General features: G+C 43.4%; 1 protein-coding gene across 2 annotated transcripts in view; it reads left to right on the forward strand.

Annotated features, from left to right (window-relative positions):
* SYN3 (synapsin III) overlaps positions 1 to 16866 on the forward strand; it is a 183621-nt gene extending 166755 nt beyond the window's left edge. For both annotated transcript variants that reach the window (XM_088165370.1, XM_014876966.2), the window contains 5 exons: positions 2024 to 2126; positions 7924 to 8058; positions 13048 to 13132; positions 14606 to 14900; positions 16370 to 16866. In XM_088165370.1, coding sequence (XP_088021496.1) covers positions 2024 to 2126; positions 7924 to 8058; positions 13048 to 13132; positions 14606 to 14900; positions 16370 to 16502 — 751 coding nt within the window. In that variant the 3' untranslated portion in view covers positions 16503 to 16866. The remainder of the gene's footprint in view (positions 1 to 2023; positions 2127 to 7923; positions 8059 to 13047; positions 13133 to 14605; positions 14901 to 16369) is intronic.
* Positions 16867 to 20265: the final 3399 nt, after the last annotated feature.

A 20265-nucleotide genomic window follows, 5' to 3' on the forward strand; every position in this document is an offset into this window, starting at 1 on the left:
TGATTCTCTGAAAGAGATGGCAGATCTCTGTCCTCTTTCAGACCAGATTAAAGAAATGTCTCCTTTTGGGAGCACAAGAGTTGTCCAGGCAATCATCTAAGGCCCCTTCTGTACCTTTAGTTCTACAGAACAGGGAAGCCAAGCACCAAAGCAGATGCTGAAAGTGACTCTGCAAGACCCTAATAGAACTGTGGGAAATAGACATGATGATGCATCCTGGCTGTTTATAACACAGCTGAAGCTAGACCCATGAAGGGTAGACATTACCTTATTGCAGTGTTGTAGGACTAAACCCCAGATTCCTGCCAGCTTGCAACACTGTATTTTGAAGGTTCATTTTGTTAATTATACCACAATTAACCACTCCAGCCTTATTCAGTCATAAATGCAACAAACCCTGTTGAAATCTGTGAGCTGTCAGCGCATGAAACAAGGCAGGAATGTGCTCAAACGCTCTGAGGAGTAGGAGCAACCTGAAGTACCTACTGTATCGAAGAGTAAGTACAAAGGATTGAAATGTTCAGGTAATGCAGAAATGACAGTAAATCCTCTGAAAATGCAACACCTAGTGCATGTGCATAAATATGCTCTTCACCCTGTAATATTCATTATACCCTGATGCTCCCAGTGCTCACTTGTGGCCAATAAACGTTGAAGATGTGTAGCCATCAGAGTCTCTGGCATGAACAACAATTCCCTGAGCCTGGCTGCTGACCCAGACACCTAGAGATGTTCTCAGGAACAGAGGTGGTTCCCACAATGGTGCCCCTGGATGCTGGGACACAGCAGTGCATAAGGGGTGCTCTCTGTGTCTCCTGCCTGACTCATGCAATCCATCATTTTCCTCCTCCCTATGCTACTGACTCGTCCTCATACACTGTCTTCCTTGGGGGTCCTTGGGGGAACACACTTGGTCTCCTCATTAGGGATAAAAGAGCAACAGTAGTCATATAAGGCACAATTTTTCTTCTTCCCAGAGACATTGTGTTCACACGAGTTGATCATTATATTGCCAAGCTATGGGGACTCTGGTTGGCTTCAAGGACGTAAATTTGTTTTTTAGCCAGAACAGCTCTTTCCTCAGACCCTGTAGGGTCTGCAAAATGTCAGTGTTTTCATGAGACTGTGGCCTTCCCTCCCCTCTCTGCATCTTGTCATAGTCCTGCTTACAGATCTGCTGTTCTGAGATTATTATTTTTATTTAAATGTTCAGGACCACTGCACAGCTGCACAGGAAATAAAACCAGGCTGCCTCATTCCTTCCTCATTTGCACTGCAGGGGGATCTGGTCCCCCCATAATATGCCTCTTGTCATTCTCTCTCCTCCTCTGACTCCAGGCCACCAGCTCACATTCCCATTCTGGGATGGATAGGGAAAAGTTCTGCAGCCTGAAGGTCTCTCCTCACAAATAGTGCCTGGTCCATGTGATGAGACTGCCTGACTAGGAACAACACCCAAGGGACAGAAGGAGGCAGGAAACTGTAAAAGGATAAAATTGAAATCAAATTGTAAAATGCAGGAGCCACTGTGTTACAGATCAGGGAGGGGATGGCTACTCCTTGCTAAATTCAACACTCACTTTCTGATCCTATTCCAGTCCTAATGTCCAGGACATCTTATCAGGAGAAAGCTGCCTGCATAATGGAGGGCTTTCAGGCAAAGCCAATACAAACGCTGAGGGGCCAACACTACTGGGAGATTAAATGAGCCAAATATTTATAGCTTGGCTGAATGACAACCAACTGGAGATCTGATGTAAATGCCAAGGAAGGAAAGAAACATTTTAAGGTAGCTTTGACAGCAGAATTGAGTCAATCTGAAATGAAGGAAAACTTTAGGCAAGATTCTTTTTTTCACTCCATCTCCTGCACAAGAGAGGGAGTCAAGGAGCCAGCAAAACATATGAAGGAAATAAGGACTCCCAAATGGCTTTGTGTTCCTATGGGCAGCGGGTGGGTGGCTGGTTTTGGTGGACTACCCAAGGACAGCTAATCCTAGGCCATGCTCTTGTGGTTTCTGCAGGTACAGACTCTGGGCAGATGCCTGCGCAGAAATGTTTGGAGGTCTTGACATCTGCGCTGTCAAAGCTGTCCACAGCAAAGATGGAAAAGACTATATCATTGAGGTGAGAGCATGGGCAACCTGAATGTGAGTCTCCTTTGGGAAGTGTTATCTGCAAGCACTCTGCCTTGGAGTTCACATGCACCAGCGTGCTCGCTTACCCCTGCATGCTCCTGCAGTCTCTGCTCCTCCGTGCCCACCTGCATCCTCAAGCCATGGCACACTGAGATGTAGGAACTGATTCAGAGCCCCAGCCAAACTAGCAGATACACAGCAAAGTGTCAGGATTGATGTGCACTTCTTTCTCAGTGTGGATTGTGAAAGGAAATTGAGAACCACAGAGTGCTTGGACACCTCAGCTTTCCAGCAGATGATTCAGTTCATTAAAAATCTCAGTTCCTCTCTGAATGAACCTGTCTTTCTTCAATCACTTTAAAGGGGACTTCCAAACAAAAATCTTAGCTGCACCTAGTTTAAAAGAGGAAAATAAATGGTGAGAGTGTAGCAAAAGCAACAGGACAATTTGATTGAACAAAAAAAGAAAGGTGTATTTTCTAAAACCTTTTGCTCAGACAGCATTCACTATGGTAAGGCGCCATCAAGATAAAGCACCACAAAGTTACTATGGGTAATGTGTACTACAACATTTTGTATTGAGGGCTGGACAGTACAATGTGCTCCTTCCCAGACCAGGAGGCAGATATGGAAGTGTGGTAAATGACACACTCAGATCATCCTAACAGGGCAGAGAAGGAAAAGCTGGCTGGAAATCAAGATGGAAGCTGAAGAGATGCCCTGGAGGAGAAACAATCCAGCAAGTAAGCAAGTGTCTCAGTCAGTATGTGACTTGAGGAGACACATCTGACCTGCTGTAAACTCCACCAACACAGGCCAGCTGAGGAAGATGAGCAGAGCCAGCCTATTGGCTTAATGCAGGGGTGCTGACACACTGGAAAGCTATGTGTGGGAGAGCAGTCCCACCCGCTGAGGGTTGAGATGCTGATGAGAACCACATGAGCCCTCCAGTGACTGCGCATTCCTGCATTATGTATCTGTTCTCCCCAGGGAGGGGAGCAGTGACCTGTCAAAGGCCATGTGATAGCAGTGTGCTGCCAGCAACCAAACGCTGGCAAGCCTCTGTCTTTTCCTGAATTGATGGGGCCAGGGCTAATGGGTCTGCTCCTGTGTGCAATTCATCAGCACCTAGAGGAGCATCCCCTAGAGCAGACTGTTTCCCTGCTGTGCACTTTTAAATCTCTATGCCCCTACAGCTGGGAAAGAAAGAGCAAGAAAGCAGCCTTGCTAGAGACAACTGTAAGGACATTTGGATTGTGTCCACACATGGTTAGACGTGATATGTGGTTTTCATATCCCTCCATATTCTTGCACATAAGCCTATGTACGTGCACACATGGCTAGTTCTGGGCTTAAAGATTATTATGCCTCTGTCTGGGTATGCCTCTGAGTTTCACATCTGCCACTATGTGTGACTGACTGGTGAAAAGCACATCCATGCCCTAACAGCCATCATCAGCTTGCACACGGAGAAATGCACATCCATGCTCCTCTCTCTGTGACCAAGGTAAACAGCAATGCATCTAATATGACACAAATCAGAAGAAACACAATATAGCTTCAGATGGGTCATGCTGAATTATCCCAGTGGAGAACCTGATTGAGCAGGCCTGGTATACCAAGATCTAGCAGGCATTCAGACGCCAGGCTGATGGACGTTATTGGGAAAGAAGTAGAGTAGTGCAATATAAGGAGCAGAACAAAGCCAAACAGGCACCTTTTTATGCAGATCTGAGGGAGATGTTGACAAGTAATTAATTGCCTCCAGCCAACTTCCTGGGGTACTTTTCTTGGTCTGAAACTGATCCCTTGTTTTGCTTTTTTTCTTTTGATAGTGGGAGAAACAAGTTATTTGACAGAGTGACAGTTGTATTTTCTTGGTAAGAAGGAACACTGTGCTGTGACATTTTACAAGAAAGCATGCCTAAATGGACTGAACAAACAAGGAATTTGCACAATGCAATTGCAGGCAGTAATTAATTTTCACAGTGCAAAGTAGTTCTTCAGAAAAGATTCACAGAGGTAGTGATGGGCAGTTCTATGAACTGAGATTTATCACAGTGGTTTGTTGCAAACAAAATCAGATTAAGACAGATGAGTTATCAACAGCACAAGAATAATCTTGCACACACGATATTTGCTCTTACTTGAACTTCACTTTCTTGTCTTTTCCCATGACAAACAGCAGTATCTGTTATGTTTCTGCCTTCAAAGCATTAGGACACTCATGTACCATCTTCATCACTCATATTGAAACAGACTGTGAATTTAACAGTAAATTCTAATATTCTTTTTTCCTCTGCTTTAAAGAACTTTATCACTTTGAGGGAATATTCAACATAAGTAGTTAGCCCTCAATAAGAATTCCTCAAAATAATGCAAATTCTCTGGTGATGTCAGGAGCCAGATTCTCAAAAGAGCTCAGCAACATGTGTGGTTTAATAATCTCCCCTCTCCCTCTATTTCTTGGTTTTTTAATCTAGCTCATTTCCACATCTCTGCTAAGATGAAAAATATAAAGCAAGCAGAGGGCAAGCATGTGATGTGTCCATGTGATTTATTCTTAGTCCTGGAAGAGGAAGATAAGCCCTGCCTACAGCTAAGATATGTTACTAGACATGCTCCTTGCCACCCTGCAAGGAGCCCTGCTCATCCTTCAGCAGTGCCTATCATTTGTTTCAATATATCCAACCATTTTCCTTCCTTCCTTCCTTCCTTCCTTCCTTCCTTCCTTCCTTCCTTCCTTCCTTCCTTCCTTCCTTCCTTCCTTCCTTCCTTCCTTCCTTCCTTCCTTCCTTCCTTCCTTCCTTCCTTCCTTCCTTCCTTCCTTCCTTCCTTCCTTCCTTCCTTCCTTCCTTCCTTCCTTCCTTCCTTCCTCCCTCCCTCCCTCCCTCCCTCCCTCCCTCTCCACTCTCACACATCAGAGTGTGAAAGAACAAGTCCAGGCTTCAGCATCAGATAGGCACAGAGGGAGAACCAGGATGGTCTCTTCCTGAACCTCCCTGGGCACTTTTCCTTCACCCCTCATACACATTATCAGGCAACAGCAGCTGCACCAGGAGCAGCCACTGACCTTGAGCAGCTACAAAGGCTGGGTCCATATGTGCTGACATCTTCTTGCCTTGCCCAGCTGTTCTGTGATCACCTGGAAGGGATGAGGCCAATCTGTCTGTAATTCACATATTCCTCTCAGCCAGCCAATTTATTCAGTATTAGTATTTGTATCTGCCCAGTTCCGGACCAATTCACCCTTCCTACAGGACAGGCAAGGTGACAACTCACCATTCTTTCCAGTTCAGTGGCTACCAGCTGTATCATTTTATCCACAGAAAACACTGCTATTTTCAAAGGCCTGTGCCTTTGTGCATGTGATTGTTCACTCTGTATTTGCTTTCTCCCACATCTCACATTTCCCTGCCAGATACTACACATCAGGACAGCAGATAGCCTCATCCCAGGTGCACCTTCACTAGTTCAGGTGAAACCTGCTCCAGGGTTCACTCCCCCTGGTACCTTTGGTTTACAAAGCACCATCTTCCTCTTCAGATACAGAAAGAGGAAAAAGCACCCCCTGAGACAGGGAAATCAGCTCTGGGGTTCTCAGCACAGGAAAAAAATAGATCTGTTGGAGCAGATTCAGAGGAGGGTCATGAAGACGATTAAAGTGCTGAAGCACCTCTCCTATGAAGACAGGTCCCAAAAGAGCTATGGCTGTTCAGCCTGGAGAAGAGAAGGATCTGGGCAGATCTTATAGCACTTTCCAGTATGTAACAGGACCCATAAGAAAGGGACAAACCTTTTAGCAGGGCCTGTTGCAACAGGACAGATGATAATGATTTAAAACGAAAAGAGGGTACATTCGGATTATAGATAAGGAAGAAATTTTATATAGTGCAGATAGTGGTGGATGTCCCATCTGTGGAGACATTCAAGGCCAGGTTGGGTGGGGCTCGAGAGGAACCCGATCTAGTTGAAGATGTCTTTGCTCATAGCAGGGGTATTGGACTGGGTGGCCTTTAAAGCTTCCTTCCAGCCCAAACATATTACGAGTCTATGAAAAGCGGGGTTCGGGGTGTCGTGAGCCGTGTCTCGGTGACTCCCAGGCGGGCGGGAGCCGGGAGCGCGGCTCGCCTGACTCTCGGCAGGGTAAGGCATCATCTAGTGGTCACACGGCATCATCTAGTGGTCACACGGGCCCCTCGCACCGCGCTGTGCCGGGACATCCCTTCTCTTTCGGGAGCTGTAATTGCCACATTTCCTTTTAAGATAGGAGCGGAGAGGAGAGAAATCTGCGCAGGGCCCTGCTGGAGGGCTCCCAAAAGCCCCCGGCTAGTGAGACCCAGAAGGAAATTGGCCATTCTCTGGCATTGCTAGGAAGCATCACATTCCCCACCTCATTTTCTCAACGGAAGAGCAGTTAAGTGTATAGTGGAAGGAAAAACCACCTTGTGTATTTTGCCAAACACTGACATAGAATTTTCTAACCTTCTCCTTTTGCCCCCTGCGCCAAGAAGGCCATGGATATAAACATCAACCTCCTTTCCATGTGTATCGTAGTTAAAACTTTCTAGGTAGCTTTTCTAGTGTTCATAGAAGACGCCTATAGAAATTAAACAAAACCATTATTCTGCAAGAAGAGAGCATAATACAAACTCAGTGAACTCACCTCACTGATTTCCTCTACTTTAAATCTAAAAAAAGAGGGTACAAAATTTTCCATTTCCCTCAAAGAGTGTACTGTTGCAGCCTTGCCAGGGTGGAGTGCACTTCCGATTGTTATCTGAGCGTGAGTCAGTGCCTTTCTTGAGTAATTCAACCTTCAACTTTGCATTTCCAGGGATTTTAATGTTTGCTTTAAAAATAAAAGCAAAATAAAATAAACTCTTTCAACCCTGATATTTTGGTACTATTATATTTACTCCAGCTGAATCTTAACTTCATCAGAGTACAGTTCTTCCTGTGGGATTTAGCTAATGTTTGCAAAACACTTGATTTATGATGAACTGTTGAAAATCATGTTCAGGGCTGCTATACAGCTGGGGGTCTGCTGTGCTTTCAGTGTTATTGTTGTGAGGCCACTTCTTACCTCAAAGACCCTTTGACAGTTTTCCTTCCCCCATCCCCACAGTCTTGCTTCCCAATTTTCCCCAGTAGATTTGTAGAACTTGCTTGGGAAGCAGTTGTATCACAACATTATCAAGAAGACAAGCAGAGATCAAGTTTATTTTCCTGTGCTTGGTGCTGGTTTGGTGACATGCTATTCATTACACATCTGTGGTGTTTATTTTCCCTCTCAGGATGCAGTGCTTTGTGTTCATTAATCCCAAATGTTTCCTGGTTTCCTCCAGTCCCTGTTGCTCTCATCTCCTCAGGCTTCAGTATATGTTGTTTCTCTTCTCCCGTGGCCCTTTAAGTTACAATGTCATCCCCAAATACTGCGGGATAATGCTAGAGAGGCGTCCATCAGAGGCGTCTCCTCAGGACATGTGAAGGAGAAAATTTGTATTAAGTCAATTTAGAAAGCTTCCAGCCACCATAAGTCTTGGCTGGGCTCCGTTGTGCAGGGAAGGAAGATGGAGAGTTGGGGGATGTACATTACCAAAAAACCCTAAGCGAAATCCCACACTTGGAAAAGTCAAGCATGTTTCAGCATGAGAAGAGTGGTGACTATAAATATTGGCAAGGATGTGGAGGCACAAAACAGATTAATGTAAGAGGTGAGTTGAAACAGGCATCTGCCAGCAGGAAACCACCTTACTAACTGTTGTTTTTGCCTCCTGTGGCAGGTGATGGACAGCTCAATGCCCCTGATTGGGGAGCACATAGAGGAGGACAGACAACTTATAGCCGATCTGGTTGTTTCCAAAATGACTCAGCTTGTCATCACTGCTGGATCTACACCGTCACCACTGAGGCCTTGGGTATGAGTGAATAACTTGTGATCAAGTTATTTCCCTGAATGTCTTTCTTTCTCTCTCCCCTTGCTAAATGTGTGAGGCAGTCAAGTCAGACATCTCAGAGAGCTGAACAGTCTCATACGGGAGTGTATTGGACAGGCTGACACCTGCTCTTCCAAAGGAGACTCTCACAGGTTCTTTAAAGTGGGTGCCCTTAAGGAATACATCTCTCTCCTTTACTCTCCTTCCAGATAAATATGACATCACACCAGTAGCATGTCCATGCATCTAGACATTCAGACTTGCTAAATTCATTGATTCACATTGAAGACAGGCATTTTTAGAGGAAATTCTAATACCCAGTTTCATTTCCATCTAACACCATCCCTTCAGGATGGGTTTCATTCCGGTTTTTGCATCCCTCTTCTGCTTTCAAGAACAGAAAGTGGGAATCTCCAGCAAGACTTGTTCCATTCCTTACTGTAGTTTCTTCAGAGATGTCCTTTGTCACCTTCATCAGGAGGAGGCTTTTCTAAAGCTGAACACATATAAGAATCTGTTATTTTTGCATTTAAACTGACCCCTTGGTTCTTCTTGTTTACATCCATTTTGAGTATCAAATGCATCTAATTTTATTCCCACCTTTCCCAGGGGGGGTTCTATATAAATGAAATACCTGAAAACATAACCTGAGTATCCAGGTGTACTTGCTACACCTCTTTCAGTATCTAACAGAAAGCCAAGTGTTGAGGCTTGAGGACAACAGAAGAGACAAGAGCAAAAAGGTTGAGGGACAAAACTGATCGCAACACACTAGTACAATTTTCATTTCCACTCGAGACAAAAAAAGGGAGAAGGCACTTTAGGGTGCTCTGCCTTTGTTATATGACAGACCACTCCTGCTAAACCAGGTCCCAGCATGAAGGGTATTCAGGGTAACTTCAAGTTTTAGCTAGAGTGAAGGAGTAAACATTTAATAAACACTGAAAATGCTTTGAGGCAGGGAAAGTGGCACAGAAGAGATAGCATTTACAAAGCGGAATCAAGAACTATAATTGAAATAGCTGAGATATAGAATGTATGAACTAGGAGCAAAGGAGCAAGCCAACAGAAACTGAGACCATGGACAGATGCATATGTTTTCTGTGTCCACGATATACTGGTACAGGATTGGATTGGATTACTGCAGACCTAAATTAAGGCCAAAACAAGAACAAAATAAATCTTGAAGGGATAGGGTGTCAAATAGAAGAGTCAAATAAGAAAAGGGTCTTCATTGGGAATAAAACCTTGAAACACCTGTATATATAATCAAGAAAACTAAACCCACAAACAGGTTAACTAGAGTATTTTACTATATAGAAAGATCTTGGTGCCCCAAACATGACAAAAATTGTACATGCTACATTAGTAATGTAATGTTATAACAGTTAGAAGTGTCCAGAAAGGAATAATTAAATATGAGGCTAGTGAGATGCAGAACTAGAGCTACAGGTGAAGACTTCCACAGAAGGAATACAAAGAGCAATTCTGAATATAAAGACAGAAGTACTGAATACATAGAAATATGACACCTTGGGTATCTATGGGTATAAATAGAATACCTATACATATTTTTGGACCTCTCTATACTAGTCTCTGGGTTGAGAAAAACTGAGAAATCATGAAACTGAGTGCACAGAATTGACAGAGATGGAAAAGTAACAAGTCACAACAATATGAGACTTCAGCTATCAAGAAGCAAGTCAAATATCACAGTGGGACAGCAGTTCAGAGGGAGGTAAGAACACCTTGACTTTACCATAAGAAACACCTAGGTACAAATTCAGATAGTGAGTGTGTACCATTAGATTTAATGTCCAAGGGACAAATGTGGTACCAAAAAGCAAGGGCATGACAAAAGCACGAGAAAAGAAAATGAATCAACTCCCAGCAGTAAAACTGTATAGATGCTATTTGAGAGACCACTGTTTTCCAGAATGCATAGATACATTTCTGATCTGCTCCTGAACCAAGAATGTGAGAAATAAACTTGTAGAATTAAATGACAAAAAGGACATTCAAGACAAACGGGAAAAAAATATTTCGAATTTGGAAATCTGACATTTAAGAAGACCTTTATGTGGCATCATACAGTAATAAAAGGAAATGTAAATAGGACAGAAATTTATTTTGAGGAGCAGAAAGAGGAAAGAATGAAACAAATTCTTTGAGTTCATCAGAAAATGGAACCCTAGCAAGCAATTAGTGGGCTCTATGGATCATCCAAAGTTAAGGAAGGAAAAGAAGAGTTGAAGATCTGGAACTGGCATGTCTTCCCAATCATACTGGCATGTGTTCCCAGTCACAACAGGGACAGTGTTGTGACTCTAATAAATGTAATTGCCTAAAGTGGGGAATTTCTTTACCTCGTTATAGTTTTTCCTGATCAGAATGACACAGAAAAGAACAAAAACAGTTATTAAATCAATGATGACTGATATTTTTAAAAAATTATTAAGCCTCCAATTCCAGATGGCCACATCCAATGAAATGAATTTGGGAAGTGACCAAGCTGCCAAAAAAACTGTGCAATATCATTAGAAATAGTTACTGCTTCAGAGGACTGGTGTACAACAAATAGAAAATATGTGGTTTGAAACCTGCAAGAGTAATATAGGAAAAGATTAGACAAATAAGTCATAGACTATGAATTATCTCAAAAGATAATTTAAAGAAGAATACAGAAGAATTAATAAATCAGCAGAAACCACAGCTAAGGGCATTTACCATGTGATTTTTTTGTGAAGAAGAAAAAATGTCCCATTAATTTCCTTCCAATTCTTTTCCTTTAATTTCTTTGGGAATTCTTTCATGAAGTGGTAAATAGCAGGCAATCAGTCAGAATTATGTAGCTCGTCAGAAAGCCTTAGGCAAGGAAACAGACAAGCTCTAAAAGAAAGCATGGATGGTAAAGTTTTAGAAAGCATAAAAGGTAAGGTTTTATTGTGTAGCAGAAGTTGACCTCAGATATAGATGTTAGAGATTTTATTTCTTGTGAACAGTTAGCAGAGGGGACACTTCAAGGATACTGTGCCTGGCCATGTTGATAAATGGGTTGGTTAAGCCCAGGACAAGATAAGATGTTAACGACAGGTTTGCTTTCATGCCTTCAACATGAACCCGGTCTCATGGCTACACTGTGGTTCTGTCCTCACCCTTCTGACCCACCACCAGACTTTCCCTTCTCTGTTTCTCTTCCAAAGCCAGAAGATCTTGGGCCCTCACCCCTGATCTCTCAGCCTCAAAAACCTGTTTTGCCTTTATCTCTGAGATGCCTTGGTTGACTGTAGGGGGAGGCTGTAGAGGTGAATATGAGATCCAATTCCTTTTCTTTGCCTGATCTAATCAAGACATCTCACAGCATTAGAACAGTTAATTTCCATCAACACCAAGGTAAGGTTTAGTTCCCAAGCTATGTAGGGCTAGAAGCCATGAATGGAAAATTCCCAGATTTGCCTTCCCCATCCATTTGCAAGTCCCAGTTAAATAGTGCAAAAGATGGGCTGGCAACTTCATCACATTCATGTTAGTCAGTTGAAACTAATTTCAGCGTTTCCAAGTATTTCTTCCCATTTTCAGAATCACTTAGCTCATTCTCCTGACCTTTCAGAAGCCTTGAAGACCCTTTTATCATGATGTTCTGCATGTAAATAATCCAGCATGTACCAGCCTATCTGTCTCCAGCTTCCCTGGTTTTCATAAACAATTTTGTGCAATAGGCTTACTCAGACTTTTGTTAACTTTGGACCAGCCCTTTGTGCAGCAGCTCTGCATTGCTTAATCTGTTTATTAAAATATCTGTCAAAAAGACTAAACAGCGAGAGAGAAGAAAGAGCAGATGGCACCAAATTATTTGCGTTAGTCAGGACCAGGGATGGCAGTGAAGAACATCTGACAGAGCTATGTATGTTCAGTCACCACAACAGCAAATGAAACTCCATATGGAAGACTGCAGGGTAAGCTAAGCTGGGGGTAGAGAGAGGGAGAGCATAAACAATGTGCAGAACTTTCAAGTGGCACCAGCCATTCCCTTGAGAAATACTTTGTCGCATACAGGCTAATGAAAACCATTGCTCAGCCTATGGTTGTGTTGACAAGGGAAAAGCAGGAAATTAGGATGCAGGAAAAATGAACTGGCAATGTATACAGAGAACCCAGATATTGCTTCATCTGGAAAAATGTAAGCAGACCCATCTCTGGCATCTGCAGGAGAAATTACAAAGCTGGGAAAGAGAAGTTGGTGATGAAAACAATTAGGGGCTTGGAAATATTCCCATGGAGGGACTAGAGGGATTCTAAAGTCTCTTGGCTTTAGAAAGGAGGTGAATGAGACAGAGAGCAGTTAAAGTTTGCAAAATAATGAATGGCCTAGCATGGGCAGGTTGTGAGAACTAGTCTCAAAACTCAGAACAAAGCAACAGAGATAAGAAATGAGAAAGACAGTGAGGCTGAAAATTGAGCAAGACTCAAAGGGTCTGGATGTAAATATCAAAACAAAATATCTGAAACTGTTGCAAAGATTTTGTGGAGCAGATAATAGGCTTCATGTTTCAGGGCTGAAGCTGGCCCACGCTTATTAGCAATCAAGAGGAGACCCCTTAGGGTACAGAGATGATTACTCCATAGACATTTCCATGGTTCATCCCTCCTTCCTTCGGAACATCTGGTGCTGGCAACTGTCCAAAATGGGAGATGGGACTAAGAGAACCCCTCAGGCCAGATACATTTGGTAATTCCTGATTGTCTAAAAAACATTCTAAATTGTAACTTCATTGTTATTCCCTGTGAGCAAACAACTTCTATGCTCTTTTTTACTCACCTCTCCATTTTAGTCCCATGAGATTTTACCAGATGCTGCATGTGTGTGAGTGTGTATTTAAGGAACACTTCATGACTCTACAGTTCCTGTATTACCTCAGGGCTTCTCTTTGGGGACTCTGTATTAACTGGACTGGCTTTTTTCCCCTCTAGCCTCCACAAGTTCAGCCTGTGTCAATGAAATCTCAGACTGGACCTCTGCTTGGACAACTGTCACAACCACGGCCTCCTCCACAAGGTACAGTTCTCTGATTCCTATGGCAGGGATGACTCTGAATCCTATCAGTTTGCCTTCTAAATAAAAGGAATCAGGATAAAGATTTCGCTCCTTTTCCAATTCACTGCCAAGAAGGCAGCAAATTCAGTGTACCATTAAAGCAGATACTGTCACATTCCACAGTAGGTCAGAAAGTGGGATGAAAAATTGATATAGATCCAGTTGATACCATTGGTAGGACTTGACTTAGCAAAACAAGGCCACTTGAACTGGCACTGTAGAAGGATTCTGAGCACAGATTCTGGGCACTGCACAAAGCTGTGCAGTTACAAGTGTTAAGAAGTGACGGCAAGATGCTAGTTTTGTCAGGCTTGGAACAGACATCAATGTTACAATGCCAGGATCCTTGATCCATCTGTCCAGGAGTTCCCATGTCAGCCAGAGCACACCTCCAGCTCCTCCTGACAGCAGAAGCAGGTTTGACTTATGTGGCTTAGTCAGAACAACAGGTTGGGCTTATTGTCCTGATGTACACTGAGGTGATGAAGCACATGGCTGGCCCGCAGGTAGCCAGATCTCACCAACCACCCAATTCACATAACTGATTAGTCCCTTCTTTTTGTCACTTTCTCCTCCTTTCTCCATTTCCACCTTCTACCAAATTAACACCCTCCTCTAATTATCTTTTCCTCATTGGTCACAGTTTTGCTGCATCGAAAATTGAGCATTTCTGATACCAAACACATGTATGTAATGTTGGCATTCCATATTATTACTGATATATGCTATTGGCCTTGCAGGATACTACTCCCCATCTGTCTCCAGTACTCCCCTTCAGTTCTCTGTAAAACTTTTTCTCACATAGCTCCTCTGACCACCTGGAAATCCAGCCAGACCTCACAACACTACTGGCAACTTTTGTCAGGTTTTCACAGTATTATCTGTCATGTCCAGCAATTTCTCTTGTCATGTCCAGTTGTTTCACACATCCTCTTCAGTTCTGAGAGTCTGCTACCAAAGCAACTGAAGGCACCTGGTGATGGTTCTGGAACAGAGGTATGGATAGTGACAGGATGGAATGTCTCACGTCAAACTGCTGGGTCCATGAAGGGACTGCTGACCCAAACCAGCAGGGTCAGCTTATGTTTCCCGCAGAGTTGGTTCTCCAGTGACTCTTCCTTCCCCAAGCAGGAAGTGCTAACCCAGGATAAGAAACACCAGATACATGAAGGGCAAGGCAGGTTGAAGTGACTCCCTTTGGGGAGAGTGGAGGGATTTCTTTAGTGCTGAAGAAGGTAGAGAAATGGAAAACTCTAGAGAGGAGGGCATGACACCAATTATAGGCCTATAAGAGAGGATTTGCCATATTCTTCTCCATGAAGCTTCTCTGAAGAGTCTCTCCTCTTAGCAAAACCTGTCTTTCCATAGAGATGTTCCATGCTTGTTGCCCACCACACACATTTCCTGACGTTTATGTCTACGTGTCCCTTTCAGGTGGACCACGCCAGCCGCAGGGACCTCAGCCTCCACGGACAAACGCACCCCCACAGCAGCGGCTGTCTCCTCAAGGACAGCAGCCCCAGAGTCCCCAGTCCACTTCCCCTCAGCAAAGGTCACCTGGATCTCCACAGCAAGTCCGATCAGCAGCTGGGTCCTCTCCAGTCCAGGCCTCCAAGGCAGGCGCGTTCCCTCCACAGCAGCCCAGGCCTCCTGCCCAAGGCCGGGCTCCCAGCCAGCCCAGCCCCACGGAAATGTCCAAGCAGCAAACCACCCCACACCCACACCTGAAGTAAGTCTCTGACAAACTCCTAGCATCTGTAGATATTAGAATAAGGATGTCCCAAAAGTACCCTGAGCTGGCATGAAGAACATGTCACCTGTTGTCAGGCAGTAGTCCCCAGAGACAAAGGCCTGCACAGCTGTGAGTCACTTCAGAGGTAAATGTGAATCCCTTCACGTAACAGCGCACCAGTGATCTCTTGTCAGAAGGAATAGGTTGTATGTGACATCACAAAGATTTCACACTCCTCCTCTTGTTCATGTGCTCACTGTTCATCTTGTGCTCTACCCTGGCTATATCAACACAGCCACTGCCTTCCCAGCAGGGTATATAGTCCTCACAGCCACCACAATATTGGCCTCAACAGGAATTATTCCTTCACTGTTTCCCAAGTGCAGGAGCCACAAAGACACTTTTTACATTTGGTAGGAAAAAGGCAGGGGAGACAGGGGAGGTGGCCCTATTCATTTATATAAAATTCCAGATGGTGACTGGGGAAGTACTCTTCTGGAGCTGAGCACACTGCTGAATTATCTTTGGATCTTCAGTAGCAGCTTTTGCTGTGACCCTTTGTGGAGCATATCTAGCTGGAATCATGGGAGGAAAACTGACCAAAAGGAAGCCTGATGCTGACTAGAAGTTAACACAAGCAAATTGGTATGAATAGGTCAGAACAAAATAGAGGCTAGGAATAAGAAGACAATTTCTGAGAAGCAGAGGAGTGGTCTTCTAGAACACGCTTTCAGTGATGATGTTTACATTAGCAAGGCAAACTAAAAGAAGTTAATTTAAGGATCAAAACGTTGGTGCTAAGGATGCAGTCATCACACTACACATATTTCAGGTACTTTTTCCAGTCTGGTTTTGTGCTGGATTCCTATTACTGATCAGAAGAAACTAAACATGGTAGCAGGGAAAACTGGGACATTTGCTTCAAAAGCACAGTCCTGATCCAAACTTGACCACTAGCAGATACACAGCCAGCAGGAGCAACCCAAAGACCTGCATTAGAGAGTTGACAGTCAGAGCAGACAGGCCGAGGAGGGCAGGAAACAGCACACATTGCAGGGGATCTGGACACCAACTTACCCAACCTCTGGTGCTCTCACAGCTGAAAGGCCAAGACCATCCTGCCTGGTAAGGCTGATGAGAGACAGGGGACCCCTAATATTGATCCATTCTTCTGTATTAGTAGTGAAATGACTTAAGGGTTTCTCACAACAGCCCCACCAAATGGCAACTGCATACTTCTAGTCAGATGTTTTCATCAACATTTACCAGTCTGGACTGAGCCACTTGCCCATGCCCCCTTCTGTCTCACCTTCCCCATTCCTACATGTCTTAGCACATGGGTATTTTCTGTGCCAACCTCTCCTTTCATCCTTGCATTTGTCTATGTGGTGAAACACAAAGCATGAGTAACCAGCTTTGAATATCCACCTTCTCCTGCTGAGACTGAACTCTGTTTTCACTTTCAGCAAATCGCAGTCCCTGACAAACAGCTTCAGCATATCTGAGTCACCTCAGCGAGGAAATGCCACTGAAGACGAAGCAAAAGCTGAGACCATCCGCAACCTGAGGAAATCATTTGCTAGCCTGTTTTCTGATTAACAGTCCTGCATCTGTGCAGGATCTGTGCTTTTGTCAGCCCTCACTCTACATTATGTCATACCTGATGTCATCCTGGAATATACTCAGTGAACCCAGCAATTTACAACTAACACCTGGGTAAAGGGAATTTAGAAAACTATACTTGTTTTAATACAAAGAAAATATTCGAATAACGGTCTGAAAAGTGACTGCATAAAAGTGTCACTATTTCACTGGGTTTTGTGCATAATCAGAATCACATCTGTTCAAATGACTGAGTTGTAAAGCAAATTTTACTCTTGCTAACCCCTGTGGAGTCAACACAGTTATGACAGTGCAAACTGGGTTTAATTTGTATATAGTCAATACAATTGTTAACTTCCAATTACTGAATTCTTGTTAAGTTCAAGCTAAAAAAAGATTAGGCTTCTTTCAGAAACACATGCAAAGGCAGAGTCAAGAATAAGTATCCACTGACTGACGAAGTAAGCATGCTTGAGTATCCAGTGGACTGTGGAATTTCATTACAGCAACTTCATAAAAGGTCACTTTTCAGAGCAAAACTACATTCAAGATAAATACAGTACCAGGCATCAGTAAGCACCAAAGATCACACAAGCAGGTCAGCCAGATGGACTGCTGCTTTGTTCCAGATCGCTCTGCTCATAGCAGATAAAACATGTCTGTCTCATGCCTTGCATTTATGTCCCCTGCATATGATTCCCAAGTTCTGAGAGAAAAATGTCATGTTCTAACCCTTTAGCCTTAGTTCAAAAATAACTAAAAAATGGGTCTTCCACAAAAAAACAACTTCTTCCCCTGCCCCTGAAAACACCAGAGTTCACATTCACAGTTCACACAAATTCCAGACAAAACCCAGCTAAACTCCAACCACTTTGGTGACTTGGTCACATCTGGCTGTGTATGTCCCCCAGGAACATGCTTAATTAATAGCAGAGCTGATGAAGTGTACATAGTTGTGTGCTGAGTGTTCCATAATACTGAATGGACAGAGAGATGGAGTGAAATCGTGTCTCTCGCCTTGAATTCCCACTGACTTTGCTGGGGTGAATGCAAAATGATTGCAAGGTGACAAACTTGCAACAGATCTGGAAAATTATTTTACAAATAAGATGACCTGGGTCCTTCCTGAAACACCAAGCCACAGGAAGGCATGTATGGAATTGTCCCAAGCAGGTAACAATCAGTATTACCTCTCCCTGACCACTCCCAAGAGTTATTCTTCCAGAGAAGACAGAGATGGATCTTTGCTGGTGTGCTTTTCCTCTAAGCCTGCAACACTGAACAAAGATGTGTCTGTGCACATATACTGGAACTGGGACATGACAAACTCCACACAAGCTGTGTTCATGACCGAAAAAACTCACCCGATAATATGTGGGTAAATCCATATATTTATAGCTATTTATACCAGCTGAAGCCGACCCCCTTGCACCCTTGGAGGTCTCTTTGGAACGTACCTAATGCAGGTGCCAGTCCTCATCCTGACTCCTCAATATGCAGCTTTGAGGCCAGACTTGGCTTTGTGCTTCCCTTGGCAACTTCACTGTGATGATACTTAGGAATGCCCAGGGAGGTCAGCAAGTTAAAAAAATATTTGAGCCAATGGCCCAGATCTTTGCTGTCACTTAAATAAGGAGATCCCCAAAGCAGCAAAAGTAACAGCTGCATTTGCCATCTTGGATCTTATGATTCACTGGTGGGACTAAAGCCAAACAAGGAAATCCTTCCTGTATAGCACCTGTAATAAACATCTAAATCCAATGAAGTCATCTGGACCTTGTATGACCTACCCCTGAGCAGACCCTTGCACAAATAATGGCAAGTAACAGCATAGCTTTTCCAGATTGGAAGTCCCTCAAGAGACTCATCTGGATCAATGACTTATACCTCAAGTTCAGTATTACAGAACCACCTTATTCGCTGATGGTTTGTCTTCTGTTTTGCTTTGTTTTCCTCAGTTCTTTACTGTCCTTCAGGGTTTGCTAAGCAGTTTACAATGTAGCATCATCATCTGAGGGGAAAAACCCCAGTCCCTGCTGTTTTCCAGTCTCCAGGAGCAATAAAAGAGTGAGAAATGGCCTTGAACAAGCAGTGTCCCACTGGCAAGAGAAGCAGATTAACAGGCTTCACTATATGGAGAAGAGGTAAAACAACCCTGGCAGGAGAGGATTTCCTTCTGGAACACTTCCCTCAGCATGGTTTATGCCTTTCCCTACTAAACGGTCGCCAGAAATGCAGAGACAGAAATGAAAGCTTACTGCAAGAATCCTAAAACGCTTTATCCCCTGAAACTCCATGATTTCTTCACCAACACAATATATGCAAAAAAGGAATGGTGACTAGTATGACATGGTCCCCAAATCAACAGCAGTTCGTCACTGAAAGTGCAACAGCCAGGTCACTTGCTGAGGCTGGAACACAGCAAGGCTGTCCTCTGACAGATCACAGGAACAGGATAGCACTGTCAGCTTTGATAGCCAGCAGTAACTCAATCTCTTCCTTTGCCTACAACTCCCTGTTGTCACCTTTCAAGGGACAAGCAAATAGAACTGCATCTCATTGCCTACTTTAAGTTGCAACATCAAGTTTAAACAACTCTCAGCTTTAGTTAGTCCATAGTTCCTGAAAACGCACCTTCAGTTCTATTCACAGAAGTGCTTTAAAACAGAGTTGATTTCCAAAGTTAGAATTATGAAAATCTGTTGTGTCCTGTAACTGTCCCAGCAGCACACTTCCAGTCTACAGCTGTGATGCTCACATACTAGATGTGGCTAGCATGAGATGCACAAATCCAGTCTTCAAGTTATCGCCAATGATGCTGGCTTTCTACTCCAAAATCCCTACACTCAAGAAAAAGAGAAGAGGGAAGGCAAGGGGTATTCTCCTTTTATATGAATGGGAAACTAAGGTATATCCAAAGGCATATAGGTACCTAAATATAACAGCAGGGCAGTAAGAAAACAACAGAAAAACTGGTAAAGAGAAGCTACATTTAAATCACAGGGCACACAAGCCCCACAGCACACCTTGGGATCTTTCTCACACAAATGTGAAAACCGAGCACCTGGTTAAAGCAAATAGGACAAAAGAAGCTTTGATTTTCTTCACAGGGAAGCCAGGAAACATGAGCAGGTTTGTGTGTTTGGGTCCAGCCCAAGAAGTAGCTGGGACACAGCTATGACACCCAACCATATCCAGCACCTGGAAAATTAGTTTACATTTTGCTGTTTAGCTACAAACTGAAGAACATCTTGACCTTCTTGTCATAGCTAAGTGTGGAAGAGGAATGGAACACACATTCCCAGGCAAGCTAAAGTCCAGAAGAACAGCAGTCCTACTTGTAAAGACAGTGGTATTTTACAGTCTTCCACTAATCACAAGCAGGTATGTAAGACCTTACACCTTGTGTATGGCTCACTTGTTTCATCTGGTTGGCTTAAAGTTTCATGAATAAGATAAAACAATACACAGAAAAACCAAGGATAATAGTTCCTTATTTCCAAGTGACTCAGTGGCAACCTTTACAGTGGTAGATCCTGATGAATAGTACAGGTTAGGAATGCTCATCTTAAGGCATTTCATCTTTTATGATTTCTCTTTTATCATTTGCAACAGCAATGACACACACTTGACTTAGAAGCTGGCAAATAAACAAAGCAAGCAGCTATAGCTTTCAAGTATTTCCTCTGTTTTATCTTCTAATTTTAAACTGTTGGTCCTGAGATACTCACTTTATACCCTGTTTTATGAATAACAGGAA

Source organism: Sturnus vulgaris, chromosome 5 (assembly GCF_052056855.1).
Source record: "Sturnus vulgaris isolate bStuVul1 chromosome 5, bStuVul1.hap1, whole genome shotgun sequence".
Lineage (NCBI taxonomy): Eukaryota > Metazoa > Chordata > Aves > Passeriformes > Sturnidae > Sturnus > Sturnus vulgaris.